Source organism: Schistocerca americana, chromosome 2 (assembly GCF_021461395.2).
Source record: "Schistocerca americana isolate TAMUIC-IGC-003095 chromosome 2, iqSchAmer2.1, whole genome shotgun sequence".
NCBI classification, from domain to species: Eukaryota; Metazoa; Arthropoda; class Insecta; order Orthoptera; family Acrididae; genus Schistocerca; species Schistocerca americana.
Window position 1 is genome coordinate 738985608 of NC_060120.1, and position 16183 is coordinate 739001790.

General features: G+C 37.1%; 1 protein-coding gene across 1 annotated transcript in view; it reads right to left on the minus strand.

The window, feature by feature from the left end:
• LOC124595333 (nuclear cap-binding protein subunit 2) overlaps window positions 1-550 on the minus strand; it is a 41925-nt gene extending 41375 nt beyond the window's left edge. Inside the window, exon 1 of the mRNA XM_047134039.1 lies at window positions 248-550. Coding sequence (XP_046989995.1) covers window positions 248-307 — 60 coding nt within the window. The 5' untranslated portion in view covers window positions 308-550. The remainder of the gene's footprint in view (window positions 1-247) is intronic.
• Between the last annotated feature and the right edge of the window lie 15633 nt (window positions 551-16183).

Sequence of the window (16183 nt, forward strand, 5' to 3'; positions counted from 1 at the left end):
TAGTAAAAGTATTAATTTTCGTGGTTGTCGCACGTTAGTTAAGCCTACATGTGAAAAACGAAGCGATTATGTGATGTTCTTTGCATTATACCATCGGAATTGGTTCCTGGTCACACACACACACACACACACACACACACACACACACACACACGACATAGAAGAAATGAATCACTATCAATAGTCATTATTGGAACATACTTCATTCTTGTAAGATGGTGCTCAAAATTGCGCACATAAATATTACCTTGAAATGTTGATCACGGTAACTACTTAGTTCTATTGATGGCGATGAAATAGAGGTCATTGCAGTTTATGTCAAATGCAAACGTCCTGCGCCACGATTCCTAAGATTTTAAATATTGTTCTTCTGAATTATTTGATGGCAAACACAGTTCCACCAAGATCAGGCACACAAATCACAACATTCGCAGATAATTTATACAGTCTTCACTCTACTTCCCGATGTACACAACAATTTATGCTCAACATTGAAGCATCACATCACACGCCGCGTCTAATCCAAAGCTATTAGCCGAATAGCCGTGGCTCTACGTAGAAATCACTGGTGCCACTGGTCCACACCAAGGATGTTAGTATCTATGCCGAAACTGTAAAACCAGCGACTGCGCTAATGGCACCGAGGTACATTCGGCCGTAAGTTTGCGACCAAAACAGTACGAGCAGCGAGTGTGAATAGTAGTATTATTCATAAAAAGGTAAATGCTTTAGCTGAAATAATGCCTTTGGTTTAAACATGGACTACTTTGTTCGGCATTTTCATCCATTTTTATGTTTACAAGACGCAAGTTCACGAAGGATAGTACAAGGAAGGGCAGGTGGATCAAGACTTTGCGGCGTAATATAGCATATCATTAAAATACGGCACTATATGTTCAGAGTGTTCCCTCAGAGCTCAGTTTGATTGAACTTCAACTCAATGTTTTCGCATAAGAGCCTTAAAGTCAATTCACACTGGCCGGCAAGTCACATCACGGCTCTTCGCATCAAACTATTTCTTCATCGTTTCTCCTGCATGCGCGGAATGTACATTGCAGCAAATGTTTCAGTGACTGGTTTCTATTTATATGACAGAATTAGATGTTTGACTTGTCATCCTTCGCTGTTGCCAGCTGGTGTCACAGCATTCATTATTCTACTGTGTGCTAATTGTTAAGTTGGAAGAGTTTCCAAGAGAATCAAGCTTCTTCAGCAGCTGAACTGTCGCCTCAAGCGGCAAAGTCACTTGTATCATATGATGTAGGCCTTACAGAAGAACTACAAGGACAAGAGCACATGTTCTGTTGTTCTTACAAAATGTGACTGAGATTTGAGACTATTTGAATTGATGCTTATCATTTATTCTATAAGAGCATATGTTTATGTCTTGGTTATGTTTGATACAGTATTTAGTTGCCATTTTCTAGAACAATGAATGGTAACAAAGTGTGGTTCCTGGTTTCATAAGTGACGCGATGTGTATGATACTTGATTTTCACTTTATAGAAAAATAAATGGAAGCAAAGTGAGGATCCTGGTTTCACAAGTGACGTTATATGTATCTCCACAGAAGACCATTCGTTTAACAGTTAATGAAGTTGTGAGTAAATGTTTAAACAAGACTATATTTGTAAACTTGAGTGCTCATATGGGACATCAATACTCACTTGCTAATCACTTGGCATTGTAACCTAGTGTGACACATGCTGTGAGAATGCATGGAAACAAAAGTGAATGCAAACAAAGTAATCCAACAATCTATTTGTTATAAGCTATACTGGTTAATAAGTTGCATGCTTGTTTTGCTTGTGAAAGTGATATAAAGATTTAATTTCACAAAGCACTACAGTATTATTTTGTTGCATACAGAACTATCATTTAAGTGCATAAGCCATTTATTGTTGAAATTACTCTTTAAATTACATCATAACTGAGTATATGTGAACTACTCATGGTAATGATAAGTTAAAATCATGACTGAAATAAATATTCCTGATTGTGCAAAATTTTCAAACGAAAACGACAGTTTTATATGTTGTAGCAAGGTTAGATGACAGTTTTGCGGTTTTAACTTTAGGTGGAGGTCGAGAACTTTCTATAACACAGGGACAGGGACATTGGTATTACTGTGGATCGTTCGATGCAACAACAATGAAAACTATGTCAGATATAGTTGGAAGATTGAGGAAGAAGCAAATATTTTTGCGTTTTCGCAGAGTACTCTAACAAAAAAATTGGCGAGAAGTAGAAATGGAGCCCACAGGGGTCTCGAATTCTGTGACTGTAGAAGGCTACAGGTCGTACATCATGATCGAAAGTACACGCAGTAAAAGCCTCACAGAAACTCATAAAGCATTAAATGAAGTTTGTGGTGAATCTACAATGAGTCTTAGCATAGTCTCGCATTGGGTTAATCGTTTTCGTGGTGGTTATATGACATTAGACGATAATCTTATCAAAAACATCAACAGATGAACTAAGTGTGAAACTTGTGGCATATACTCTTGAAGAAGATCGCAGTGCGACTAGCGAGGAACTCTCTGAAGCCAGGGAATTTACCTACCATTGGTATTCCATATTCTGACAAAGATTTTAAAAAAAGAGAAATATTTCTACAAGATGGGTCCCACATTGTTCGGCTGCTGAAGAGAAGCAGAAACGCCTGGACACTGCAACCATGTTCAAACAAAGATTCGATCATGAAGGTCAAGGATTCATGAGTCGAGTTGTCGCTATTGATGAAACATGGATTAGAGACTCTGAGCCAGAGTTGAACTCACAGTGGAGAACTTCAGACACCTAACACAAAAAAAAGTTAGATGTGCTTAATAAAAGCTCAAGCAAACGATGATTTTTTATTAGGATCACCAACGAATCATGACAGATAGACTCATATGTGGAACAAGAGTCACAGCAGTGTATTATCGCAACGTCACACAAAATCTGTGCAAAAAAAAAGCGCAAAACCCGACTTCAGTTGCTCAAAGTTGGGCCGCTCATTCTCAATGACAATGCGCGTATCGCGTATCGGCATTGTTGTAGTCCCAAAGCTGCGCGAATATGGATGGGAAGCGTTGCCACTTCCTCCCTACCACCTGGACACGAGTCCACCAAACTTCGACTTATTTCTGAAACTGAAAAGACCTATGTGTGGACGTCATTATCTTTCTTTGAAAGAGCTTTCTCCCACCATCACCTGAGCCATTGGGTGGATGAACAGAAGTGGTGTCCTTGACGGAATAATAGAGCTTCTGAGACATTGGTATTTGGTCGTAGAGGAGTAGGGAGACTGTACTGAAGGACTGTAAATAGACACTGAAAAAAATAAACGTGTAAGTAAAAAACATTAGTGTGCATTATTTATGAAATGGCCCTCGTATTATTAGATCAGATTCAGAAAACATCCACAGTCATATGTGGAACTATAATGCATAATATTGTCTCAGAACCCAATGATGACTGTTCTTTACACTGAATAATAGTACTGCACTTCTCTCAAATGTATATAATACTTGTACTGAATAACTGTTCTAGACAGAAATGTTCTCAGACTAAAGTTACAGTCAAATATCATCTTGTATTTAACTCTGAAATTTAGTACACTCTTCTATTTAACGACACTAAGTCGCTGCTGAACTACAATGAAGCTATTTCACAGTGAGGCACGCAGTGCTGCACTCTGATGTAAGTAGACTTCCAGCAGTGGTGGCACAGGGAACCTCTTGAGGGCATTTTTCGTTGACATCTCCCATTTGTAGCTGTGTCTGACAGTAACTGTCATTATCTTGTGGCTCCACCTAAGGTATCAACTTTATCATGGAACCTCACTCTTCAGATGACACCACATTCTCTTCCACCCAGCCCTACCTCTATCTCATCATGTTGTGCAGGGCTATGTGTTGGCGCCAGGGAGGTCTGAATGTGGACAGGGATTGGAGTAATGACCAATGGCAGTTCCCTGTCCACACCCCAGTGTCCACCTTGCGAGTGACCAGGAACCTAGGCTATAACCTGTCCACAAACTGCATGTATACATCCCAAGACGCAGATCCTGTCGTCGAAATGACACTAGTGGTAACTCAAGGGCACTGTGCCTGTTCTTCAGAGATGCTGCCTCCATGGACAGCGGCTCTTCCTGTGAGAATGGCGGTGACATCAGCTGTGACGCAACATCGATCTCCATAGGTACCGCACTGGACCATGCCAATGAGGTCCACTGGATAGATGGAGATGAACTGTTGCTGTAGAATACAGCAGATGTGTTGGGTCTGTGGGCAAATATTCTATGGCAGTATCACTGACACAAGAGCGCCACAGTTGATTCTGCAGCCCAAAGAAATCTTGAATGACATAAGATGAATGACACAAGTTACCTGTGTGATGACACTGTTCTTCCAATGCTGCTTCTCACCAAAAACTTTGTCATGCACTTGAGACTTCGTCTGGTTCACAGGAAGGAGCTGTTTCTGCAGCAGCAGCAGCCGAAGACGCAACCAGTAAGATGGTGATGACTGTGTAGTAATTCTGACAGTGACTTACCATCATGTATCAAGGAGCAGCAGGAGGAAAGGAAAATCTGTAAAGCTCTCCCTCATGTATGGGAAGATTAGAGTTTTTCCATGTGACTTTCGAACTTTCGAACAAAGTGTTTAGCTTCACCCTGTTAGACTGCAGTGGTTACATGTTGTATGCCACTATTGAAAATCGGCTGACGTGAACTATGGCCCATTGTCCTAGACAGGAATCATGGAGGAGGAGGAGATTAGTGTTTAACATCCCGTCGACAACGAGGTCATTAGAGACGGGGCACAAGCTCGTGTATGGGAAGGATGGGGAAGGAAATCGGCCGTGCCCTTTCAAAGGAACCATCCCGGCATTTGCCTGAAGTGATTTAGGGAAATCACGGAAAACCTAAATCAGGATGGCCGGAGACGGGATTGAACCGTCGTCCTCCCGAATGCGAGTCCAGTGTGCTAACCACTGCGCCACCTCGCTCGGTGTCAGGAACCGTGGGAAGACCTTTGAGACAAGAAGAGGACAAAGCCAATACAGTTCTACCATTCATGGTGGATACCATGGGGTCTACAAAAGGAGATTTTTGCCAATATCTACCATAAACAACCACTGTGTGTTTCAGAAGGGACTGCAAAATCAATGTCCGAGTGTTACCACACTCGATACTCATGTGACCACTGGCAAAAGTATTGCCACGGAACAGACTGATGCTTCATACAAGCTGTGTTACAAGAGGTCATTTGCTAAATTTAAGGGTCAGTAGAACAAAAATGTTGCCAATGGCCTTGCTGCATGGTAACACTAGTTGCCATCAGATAACTCGAGTTAAGCGCTGTCGGGCTGGGCTAGCACTTCCAGTCTGGCGAGCACTGTTGGCAAGCAGGGTGCACTCAACATTTATGAGGCAAACTGAGGAGCTACTTGATTGTGGTTGAGAAGTAGAGGTGTAGCAATGCAAGTAGTACCAAATTTATCATAAAAGTCCGTAAATTACTCAACTGACATAATTTTTCAGTGCAGGTATTTCACTGATTCCAAGCAAGTATCAATTCGTGACGTCATGCCATAATTTATCTGTTTAATATAAAGGTGATTTGATTTTTGTATGCATGTAAATATTGTGAATTTATGTGCGGCTTTTACTGTTAGACGAGTTACCACTTAGAGTGCTGAAAGTGCGTGTGTACAGTTCGGTGACCTGTGCGGTGAATTTCATTTTGTGATTTTGAGCTGAATAGAGACAAATCCAGTTTAATTTAGACTTTGCATGAAATAGAGACATCACGTTATTACAAAAAGTCGTTTAGATCATCAGGGAAAATTGAAACCTGCATCCTCAATTTGAAACACATTACATGATAGCGTGTGATTAAGGTTTCCTTTAAATCGCGTATAATAATTGTAAACGAGCTTGGACTTAATTCACGAAGCTTGAAATTACTTTTCGAGACAAATATTGATTATTGATAAAAACTAACCGAAAATTTATTCAAAATATCGAGGTTCGGTTTTAATTAGGACACATATCACCTTTTTGATCACATTGATTAGCAACACTGTAATGCAAATCAATTCATTCATTAGAACGATCTGAGATGTAATAAGTACCATTACACATACTATCTGTTACACGGAATTTTCTGTTTGAATGAGAGTTTTAGAGTGATCTTTTCCAGAAATGCCAATAAACCAGTCATTTCAAAAGGTAAATTACCAACTGTTGCGTAACTTCATTGATATTGCATTTCACTGATGTGCACTATTCTTATTGATAAATGAACATTAATTGCAAGTTGATTTTGAATACTCACCAACACTGCCAAACAGCAGTTCACATCACAACCAGTAATAAATGCCAGCATAACTGAATGGGCCATATATTATTATATCACATTAACCAGACAGATTATTAGTCAGAAACGAATTCACCCACAAAAGATTGTCCCATGCCACTACCAAACTTCTATCGTGATTCTTCACAAGAGATCTCAAGATGCCAGGATCAAGAAACAAGAAAAAAGAGACACCGGTATAGTGGCTCCAGTCTCATAAACTGACATATGGCTGGGAGAGCAGTATGCTAACCACATGCCACTCCATCTCCACATCCAGTGACGCCTGTGGGCTGAGGACGACATGGCTGCCAGTCGGTACTGTTAGCCCTTCCAAGGTCTGTTTTGACGAAAATTAGTTTAGTTTTAGAGCAAAAGTGTGGGTTCTAGCTCTCTTTTCCCCTCTAAGTCAAAAACGCACGTTTTTTCATTTTGAGAAAACTGACCCAGAGCCTACACTTACGTTCTACTATCCAAACTAAAATTTATATATGATTTTTATTTTACATCTTTTTTATTTTATTTATTTTTTATTTCCACCACTTCACAATTATTTTATTATCACAGTCACATTTTTACTAAGAAAATTGAGTTTAACATAAAATAAGGAAACAAATCCTCTTACCATCCACAAATTTTATTTACCTAAAATTTTCCTAATTCTTTCTTCTTTATCAGATATAAGATTACTATGAACTGTTGTTTGAGCGAATGCTTGTTTGAAGTTCTACCACATTCACATTTAACTTTGATTTTCTGGTGTCTCTTAACACATTATTTACATAATTGTGATATCCATGTTTCGAATATTTATCCTTATGAAAATCTTCAATATTTTTTTATCCATACAGTGACTACACTCCTTGATATTGATAATATAAGGGATATAAATTTTAAATGGAAAAAACAAAATTTTAAAGGAAAATCTACAGAGTGAGCTCTATATCACGAAATTAGGTTTTATTTTTAAGTTCCTTCATTCCTTTATATTGAATTTCATTTGTCCATCAATTAACTGAAAGTTCCAATCAGTATTTAATTATAACAGCTTTCTGGTAAAATAAATTGAAAATCATTATCGAGATCCACACACATTTTCTATCATTCATGATAACATTTCATATCTTAACAGTATACATTTCTCACATATGTTTTTAAACATATCTTTCCTTTCAATAACAATTCCCTGTCCTCTTTTGAACAATCTTTCACTTATTGTTTCTCTACTCTTTTCTTATTTTACTTTGTTATTAAGGCATGAGCATTTACTCGTGGTTTTAGTAAGTTTTACTAATATTTAGGCATTGCGAGGACTCTTTATCTTTTCTTTATTTCCTTTTTTTCAATCATAAACTTCAGGTGTTTATGATAAATGAGTAATATATTTTCTATTCCTATCTTTTTTACTACCTTTTTCCTAGTATGTACTATTTTCATTATTTGTAGCTTGGAGGAACTCTGGACGAAATGAAAGTGTTCTTTTAACACTCATTTATTTCCATGAAACATAATAATGCTAGTCGTTCATAGAATTCACACTTCCCAGAATAATCCCTATAAAATTTGTGACTTATGCCATGATACTGTCCCCTTCTCCTAGGATCGGCACCTATTCCGTGCTTGTGGGTTGACCTCATGAGAGCACTTCCTCTATCCATTCTGATAGGTACACTCCTTACAAAACATCCCTATTTTTTAGGCCACAGATTGTCCTATCTCCACATAAGTGCACCTGCCCTTTATACTTAGTGAAGCTGGGTATGCCTCCCTTATCGTTTCTGAGTAGGCCTCATGGTTGATTATCCTAGTATACATTTCTATGTATACCATAATTAAGTATCTTCTGGTAAAGATTTAAATCTATCTTAAGCTTCGCATTCATTCTTTAATATATCATTTACTCCCTAGAGTTCTCCTCTACTTATCAACTTCTATACTTTCAATAGATACTATGTCTACGTATATTATTTACGTCCCACTATCCTTCAATTCAACATTCTTAACGATCAACATTAGTAATTCCTCTCCTACTTTCATTTTCTTTGTTTGCTCACGCCTCTTTCTTATTTATCCATTACTCATTTATACTTTATAGTTGTTCATTATGTAGCATGTTCGTTCCATAAACTTATATGCCTTTGCACATGAGTTCATTGTGACTGTTCTAATCTCTATTTAAACCTGCACTGTTGTTCGTTTATGTGCACCTCTAGTCATGTATATTCGATGTAGAAATGTCAGAACTCCCCATATATGTGCGCATAATACCCTATGTACACACCTTTTCCCCTACAACACCTGGTGGTTCTCACATCGTGAGTTTCTTTGTCTTACATAATTTAATGTTTGTGTAGAAGTGTATATTTGTGTATATGTGGATGTGTATTCGTGTAGTCTGATTTTTCAACCTTCTTATCTACAAATAAGATTTAGGTTCCTAGTAAACATGGAAATAAGAAAGGACTTGAGCGATAGAAATTTGTGAATATGAAAAGAGGGAAAAAATAGACAGGTCCTCAAATGAGAAGTAAGAAAAGAAAAAATAGATGTGGATGCTAGGATCGAAGAAGAGAAAGAAGATAGCTCCAAAGATAGGAAACTCAGTGGAGATTTGGTGTTAAATCGTCTCCTACAGAATGAACTTGTCCTATCTTCCCCCTTTGAGGTCCCCTAAGGAAATCCTAGCAACCCTATGGAAATGCAAATGATGAAAAATCAGGCAGACTTGTTTGTGAGGATTGTTTGAAAGGTGTGATGTGTGTTTTTTGTTTGTCATGATTTATCTGTTCTTCTAAATCAAGCTTTTAGCTACAACACCCACCTCTTTCAAAATTTATACAAACCCTCCCATCTATATCACATCTCATAAAAGATGTAAAATACTCTATACAAAATAAAAAGTCTATACACTATGGTATAACAGTTGTTCAACTAATCACATCATATTATATTTTCCACAAATGTAATAATCTATTCAATTTATATCACTTTTTCTGTGATTCTCTTAAGTTGTTCTCCGTTTTATAGTCATATCCGGTTTTCTATGCAATAAGATTACAGGACAGTTCTAGATTTTAAAGAAATGCGGTGAAACAAAACTAGTATGGTAGAAATACCAAAGACATCTCGGGATCCAACAGTCGTTACTCTGCCCGTTAACTCAGAATGTTAACGTCCATGTGGGATATTGAATTTTACATCCCTTACATTGTATTTCCCCTTCTCTAATCAAGTTGTGGGATCTACTAAAAAAGTCGTCTTAGGGCAGATCACTGTTTGTACCCAGTAAGAACCCTCATATTTGTGGAAAAACTTATGAGTCTCTTTCTTCAGAGTTTAGCTGTGAAGATGTTGTTTTATAAGAACCAGGTGATCGACTTGGTACTGAGGTTCAACAGCCTTTTCATTGTGCTTACATACTCTTTGTTGTGCCTTTTCAATCAAATTTTTAGAAATTATTTCCTGATCTACTTGGTAATTGACACTAGGTTGTTCAGGCCAATTAAAAAAACTTAATTAGATGTTCTGCTATAAAAGGTTTGCCTATAACTTCTAAAGGTGTCAACCCAGTCGATAAATGGGGTAATACATTAAAGTAAGTTCAAACTCCTTAATTTTCGTTGCCCACGAAGTACGTTTTTCATGGCAGTAAGTAAGACCTAATATTCCACTTTGCTTCATTGCTCGTTCATACGGATTTTATGATGGGTTATAATTGGGTATTAACACCTGTCGAATACTTTCCCACGTTAGAAATTCTCTAAATTCGTTACTCACAAACTATGGTCCGTTATCCACAAAAACCATTTTGGTTTACCTACTTCTAGAGAGTATTGTTGTAAACATTATATAACTGTCTGCATATTTTCTCTTTGAATGAGATATAGTTTTAACATATGTTGACCAGCATTCTATGATAACCAAAACATATGATACTCCTCCCTTTCCTTGTGGAACTGGTCCAAAACAATCCGCCACTATGAGGTCATGTAATGACTTAGGAATAATAGGTCACATTTTGTATTTCAAGTGAGTATTATTCTCTTTTACTCTCTGGCAAGTTTCACATATGCTATTTTATGACTTAGATTCCTGAAATAATAAAACTTATTCATATAGGACATACATATTTGATTCCAAAGTGTCCATATCCTGTGTGAACATACCATACAAGTTCGTCTTCTATTTCCTTCAGAAAACACAAGCGCCAACGCTGTGATATTACACTGTCTCTCCAAAACAAGTTATGATCTATAGTTTTCCAATTTCTTAATTGATTAGGAGATAAGGAGATCTGGATACACATATAAAACATTTCTGTGAAATAAGGATCATGATGGATATTCCCTGTTATTCTTTGAGCCATTTCCTTAACAATGATGTTAGGATATTCTGCTGACATAAAATTAATGGCAAAAGTAACGCAGGACCCTTCTGTACATTTCAGTTCTTTCATTGCTATGGCTAGCCTCGATAAAGCATCAGGTACAATATTTTCGGAACCATTTGCGTATCGTATCTTAATATTGTATTCCTGCAGGAAAAGCATCTATCACATCAACCTACTGCATAGTTATCGACTACTCATCAGAAAGGATAAAGCTTGATGATCTGTATAAATATGGATTTCTAGTTCCCATACTAGTGTTTGAAAGTTTTGTTTACTCCACACAACCGCCAATAGTTTCCTACTGGTAGCTGTGTAAATTAGTTTGTCCTTATTTAGGGTATGGCTAGCAAAAGCTATGGTTCTGTGTTCTACATTACTCTGATCCCATTCACCTTGGATAAGTTTGGCAGCAATTCCATAATCAGATGCATCTGTCGAAATTTTAAACGGTTCGCCCATAACTGGATGATGTTATATGGGTGCCTCTACAAGTGCTCTTCTAACGTTTTCAAATGCATCATTTGCACCTTGATCCCAAGTCCACGGTACACCCTTTCTTAATAAACTTAAAATTCTTGGGTGATTTATCTCTTGCCCTCATAGTTGCCGTCGTTAGTATCCGGCCATGCCTATAAATCATTTGAATTGTCTTACATTTCTGGGGTGCGGACATTCTTTGATAGCTTTTATGCATTCAGGGTCTGGTCTAATTCCCCTTATCCTTATAATCTGACCTAGGAACTTAAGTTCTTGGCTCGCGAAAAACGATTTAGACAGCTTCACCATAATAGCTTTTTCTTTAAATTTTTTTGGAATCTTGCACGTAGTTAGACAATGTTCCTCCCAAGTAGCTGATATTATTAAGATAGTATCTATGTATATTATCAAATCCTTCAATAAATCTCTCTCTATTGCTTCATCTAATGCAAGTATAAATATGGACACTGAGATATTAAGTCCGAATGGCAATACATTTCCATCAAACAAAAAGGCTGTATAAATTTTGGATTCTGGATGTAATTTTATCTGCCAATATCCTGGGGTCAAGTCCATTGTACTAAAGAATCTCGCCTTTTCAAACTTGGAGAAAAATTCGTCTATATTAATCTGTCGATCTTTTTGCATTTTTATATGTCAGTTTAATGTACGAGCCTCCAAGACTAATCGTACCTCACCTGTAGCTTTCTTCACCATGACCAGAGGGTTATTCATTACACTGGAACTTCGTTCTATAGTATTATTATCAATCATTTTGTTAATCTCATCCCGAAATGCTTCCTTCAAAAGGTTTGCAAAAGCATGGAGTGTCATCTTTGATTTGAACTTACAGATAAAGTCGCTGATGTTACCTTGACAATCGGAAAACACCACTTCATACTCCATTAAAATTTTATACAAATCTTGTCTTTGTTGATTGGTTAGTATTAGGGATTCATTAACTTTGTCTTGTATATCAGTTCTGTAGCTGTTAATTGCAGAGACTGGCGGACGTTGTTCGTTCTTCAAAGTGACTATATGTCACAAAAGATGTCCAGCATCTACTCTCCCCTTTACCGAAAAAAAGATGTTCCTCAAAGTTTAAGATGGCTTTAAACTCTAACAACCAATCTAAACCAAACAGTACTTCTCTGTTAATATTCTCGACTATCAAGTGTGTTTGACGAAATAACATATTTCCAATACTGCAGTTCACCTGTTTCGTAATTTAAAAGTTTACTTCATGTTCCCGTTATCCCAATTATGTATACTCCAGTCACTGGCAGTAATGGAATGTGCTGATTATTCTGTATCGAGTTAAAAAATGCGTTTGAGATAAGTGATACCTCACTCCCAAATCTATAAATATGTTAACCTCAGAAGTTTCCACTGTCCCTGCTGTTACAGGTTGTGGCTTATTAGTAGCTAAGCTTGGTTCTTCAAACAGCAACCATTCTTTAGTGGATATTTTGTGTCTAAAGTTAACATAATTATGTGGAATAAGGCCTTCTAATGTATCTCCACAACCTGAGCCCTGGCCCTGGATCCAGATCGAACAACGTTTTCCTCATTACCACTAATTATGGGTTGGTTACCTAAGAAGGTACTACATTCCTATTTTGTGTTTTTTGGTTACATGGTACAAGTTCCTGAGTAGCTACCAGATCTAAATTTGGATGTGGATGCTTCTTTTGACAATTACCATCACAACATTTCATATTGCACTGGTATGATTTTGCTAAGTTTGCCGCATGCCCTTTAAAATTATTCCCACTATTATTTTTATAGTTTGAACTTTGGCTTTGGTGTAAAGTTTAATTGCATTCCTTATTTATTGCATCAAGTGTATCAACAAAAGAGAACAACTCTTCTACCGTTTTCCAACCACTACATAAGATGTCTTTTCTTGCATAGATGGGCAATATTTCCTCATAGTACCCTAAGTATTATTGTAATATTTTGGGTCTCATAAATATGATATCAACTTTTCTTGAACGCTGGCAGCCGAGTACTTCTATTTAAATTTCCTTTGAAAGTCCTCCCAAGAGGAAAATTTCTCAATACTTACTGTACCCCATTATGAGGCTTCCCCTGGAAGGTACCCGCAGCAAATTCGATCTTCTTGGAATCTTCCCAATTTTTTGGTGATGCTTGGTTAAACCTTTTCAAGAAATGGGTTGGATGTACATCTCTGTCTGGTTTAAATTTAGGGAATTATGTAGATAACCCCGAATTAGCTCCCCATTGTAGATCAGTCACAGCTTGACTAGTTAATACAATGTTAGGTGAAGATACCCTTTTTTCTACGTTATCTTGGGTAAGCTTAATCTTTTTCCACAGGTCGTACATAACCTTCCTGGTATCATTAAGTTCAGAAGAAAGAATAGGCGATACATTTCCAGATGTTATTCTCTCAGTAACGCTCCGATCTATAATTTCTTTAAATTGTTCCTCCAAATTAATTACGTTTATAATATCAGAGTTAGCTATTTTCTCTATGAAATTTCTTCCTACATTATCTACCCATGTATTGACACCTGTTAATTGTGATTGATTGACTGGTATTAATTCATTTTGCTTATCGACATCTCTTTCAAATTATTCAACCCCTGCCTTACACCATTATACTTAATACTGTACACTTTTCCAAAGGATCCTAACTTTGCGATAAGTTTCAATTCTACACAATTACATTTGTTCTTAATGCTAAGTTCTAACCTTTTTGACAAATCCTGAAAGGTATATTCTGTTTCTGATTAAGGTCAGTAAACATATGGTCCATATGAGTGGTCAAGATTTTGTCAACTCGTTCTTTAAATATACCTTTAAATTCTGTACTTTATTACTTATTGTGTCAAACTCAGTTTTCAAAGCACCCATTCCTTGGCATAGATTACTAAATTCTTTGTTTTTAGACTCGACTTTGGCGTTTAAAAAACCTAAATTTGTAGTTTGAATATTTAGAGTTTCACCCTGAGCGTTTAAAGCTTCACTCAGGGGATTTAAGTGAGAATTTACTAACTCTAGTTCTTTATTTAGAGTCGCAGCCTGAGCATTTAATTGAGAATTTAGTGAGTTTAACTTAAGACTCTGAGCTTTGAGTAATTTATCATCTCAGTCCATTCAGACACTTCTTTACTAATATTCTTGGCCATAGCCAGGTCTTGAGTTTCCATAACCTGTTGTATATTTTCGATAATTTTATATGCCTTTGCTCCTGTAAGTGTTTGAAACTAACTTGAAATATGATAACTACACAATAAAAAACTTCCTCAACAGTATCTTCTATAGCTTTGTACTAAAGTAACAAAGTTTTTAGCATTAATAAAATATACTTAATCGCGTTTTTTATTTATTTAGTGCTGACTGCGATCAGCCCATCGCAAGTTCCCTCTTCAGGGCGAACATATGGTCGCCCTTAAGATGGCCCCTGTGATGGGCTGAAACTGGTCAGCACTAAATGAATAAAAAACGAGATGAAGACTGTTTTCTTAATACTAAGTTAATTTATACTAATTGCTGTTAATCCATAACCGTGTTGTCCAAACATCTAATCAAGTTTTGTTTCACGCTCAGCCAGCGTAGAATTCACGTTGCATAGGTGAGCAGATGTGGGGGCAGGTCAGCAATGGTGAATAGCAGCTGGTGCCAGTGGCGTCGGATGTACCTGTATGTTGCTTTCTGTGTCTGCATCCCCGTAATGTGTGTAAGAGCTGTATACTCCCTGCACTGGATCTCCTTGTTCGAAGTGTTCTATGTGTACTTCTTCTTAGACAAATATGTCAAAATCTTCTTTGCTGTTTTCATCGTTGTGAATTTTTCATTTCTTCCTCGGGTTTTTCCATTTAAATTTTGCTCCATTGGATACTTGAACATATTCCAATTTCTCAGAGTAATTCCCTTGTCCTATTATGTTTGGTTGATATGGCAACATGTAACAGATTCTTTTCCGTTTTTGACTTAAAATTCCTGTTCTCTTGGTCCTTTCACACATGTCACCACGTTCTAACGTTTCCTACTTAAAATGTGAGTGTGAATCCTGGTTTTTCCGATTTATTCCCGCAAACCACATTCCACTTTGTTATGAGGTGCCTTGCTTGGAATTTGCAGCCACTCTTCTTTACAGGATCACTGGCTGCTGGAAACCCTCTTGACTTCTTCTCCGTCGAATAATGCTAGGTACAGCAATTTTTAGACTCTTTACAAGCTTTGCTGTTCGTCAATTAACGATGTATTTGACTTTCCTACATAATACAACTCTCACTTCCAATGTAAACATGTAACTTCTGGTAAGTCCCTCATAGAGTCGAATGTCAGAAACAAATTGAATTACAGGTAAAAGAAAGTTGGCTTTGATACCATAACATTTCTTAACGTAAATCAGAAAATTACCTTGCCTACAGAAAGGTTACGTCAAGAGTTTTCAATAGTTCTTTTTCAAGTGTCTTTGTTTTAATAACAATAATTAATGACCCAATAAGCCCAGAGCTGCTTATAAACTCTTCCTTATGCATTCACTAAAACATCTATGGAAGCCCGACAGGTAGTTGTCAGTGCCGTTCGTCCGCCTCGTCTACTTTCTTCCCGTGACTGATTTTAAACTTGCACACATGAATATGTGATGTGCAGTAGGTAGGATTCTACCATGCCACACTCATACCCTGAATATTGAGTGTTCCAGACGGTAGAAGGCTGAGTGGTTCTAGAATTTACACAGAAATTCTCAAATCACTACTCTATGTTGTTCTCTATTGTTGAATAAACGATCTTTATAGTCTTCTAAATTTATTTTATGTTTAACAACAAATTTCTTACACCATTTATATTTTTTCTCTTTCTTGTCACCAAGTTTGTAAGCGTTCATATTTGATCTCAAACCACAAAATTTCTCCACAATTTTTTCATTACATTTGTCTTTCATTTTTCCTGCAACTTTCTTGTTTAGCCATGGAAAATTGTGTATATTATC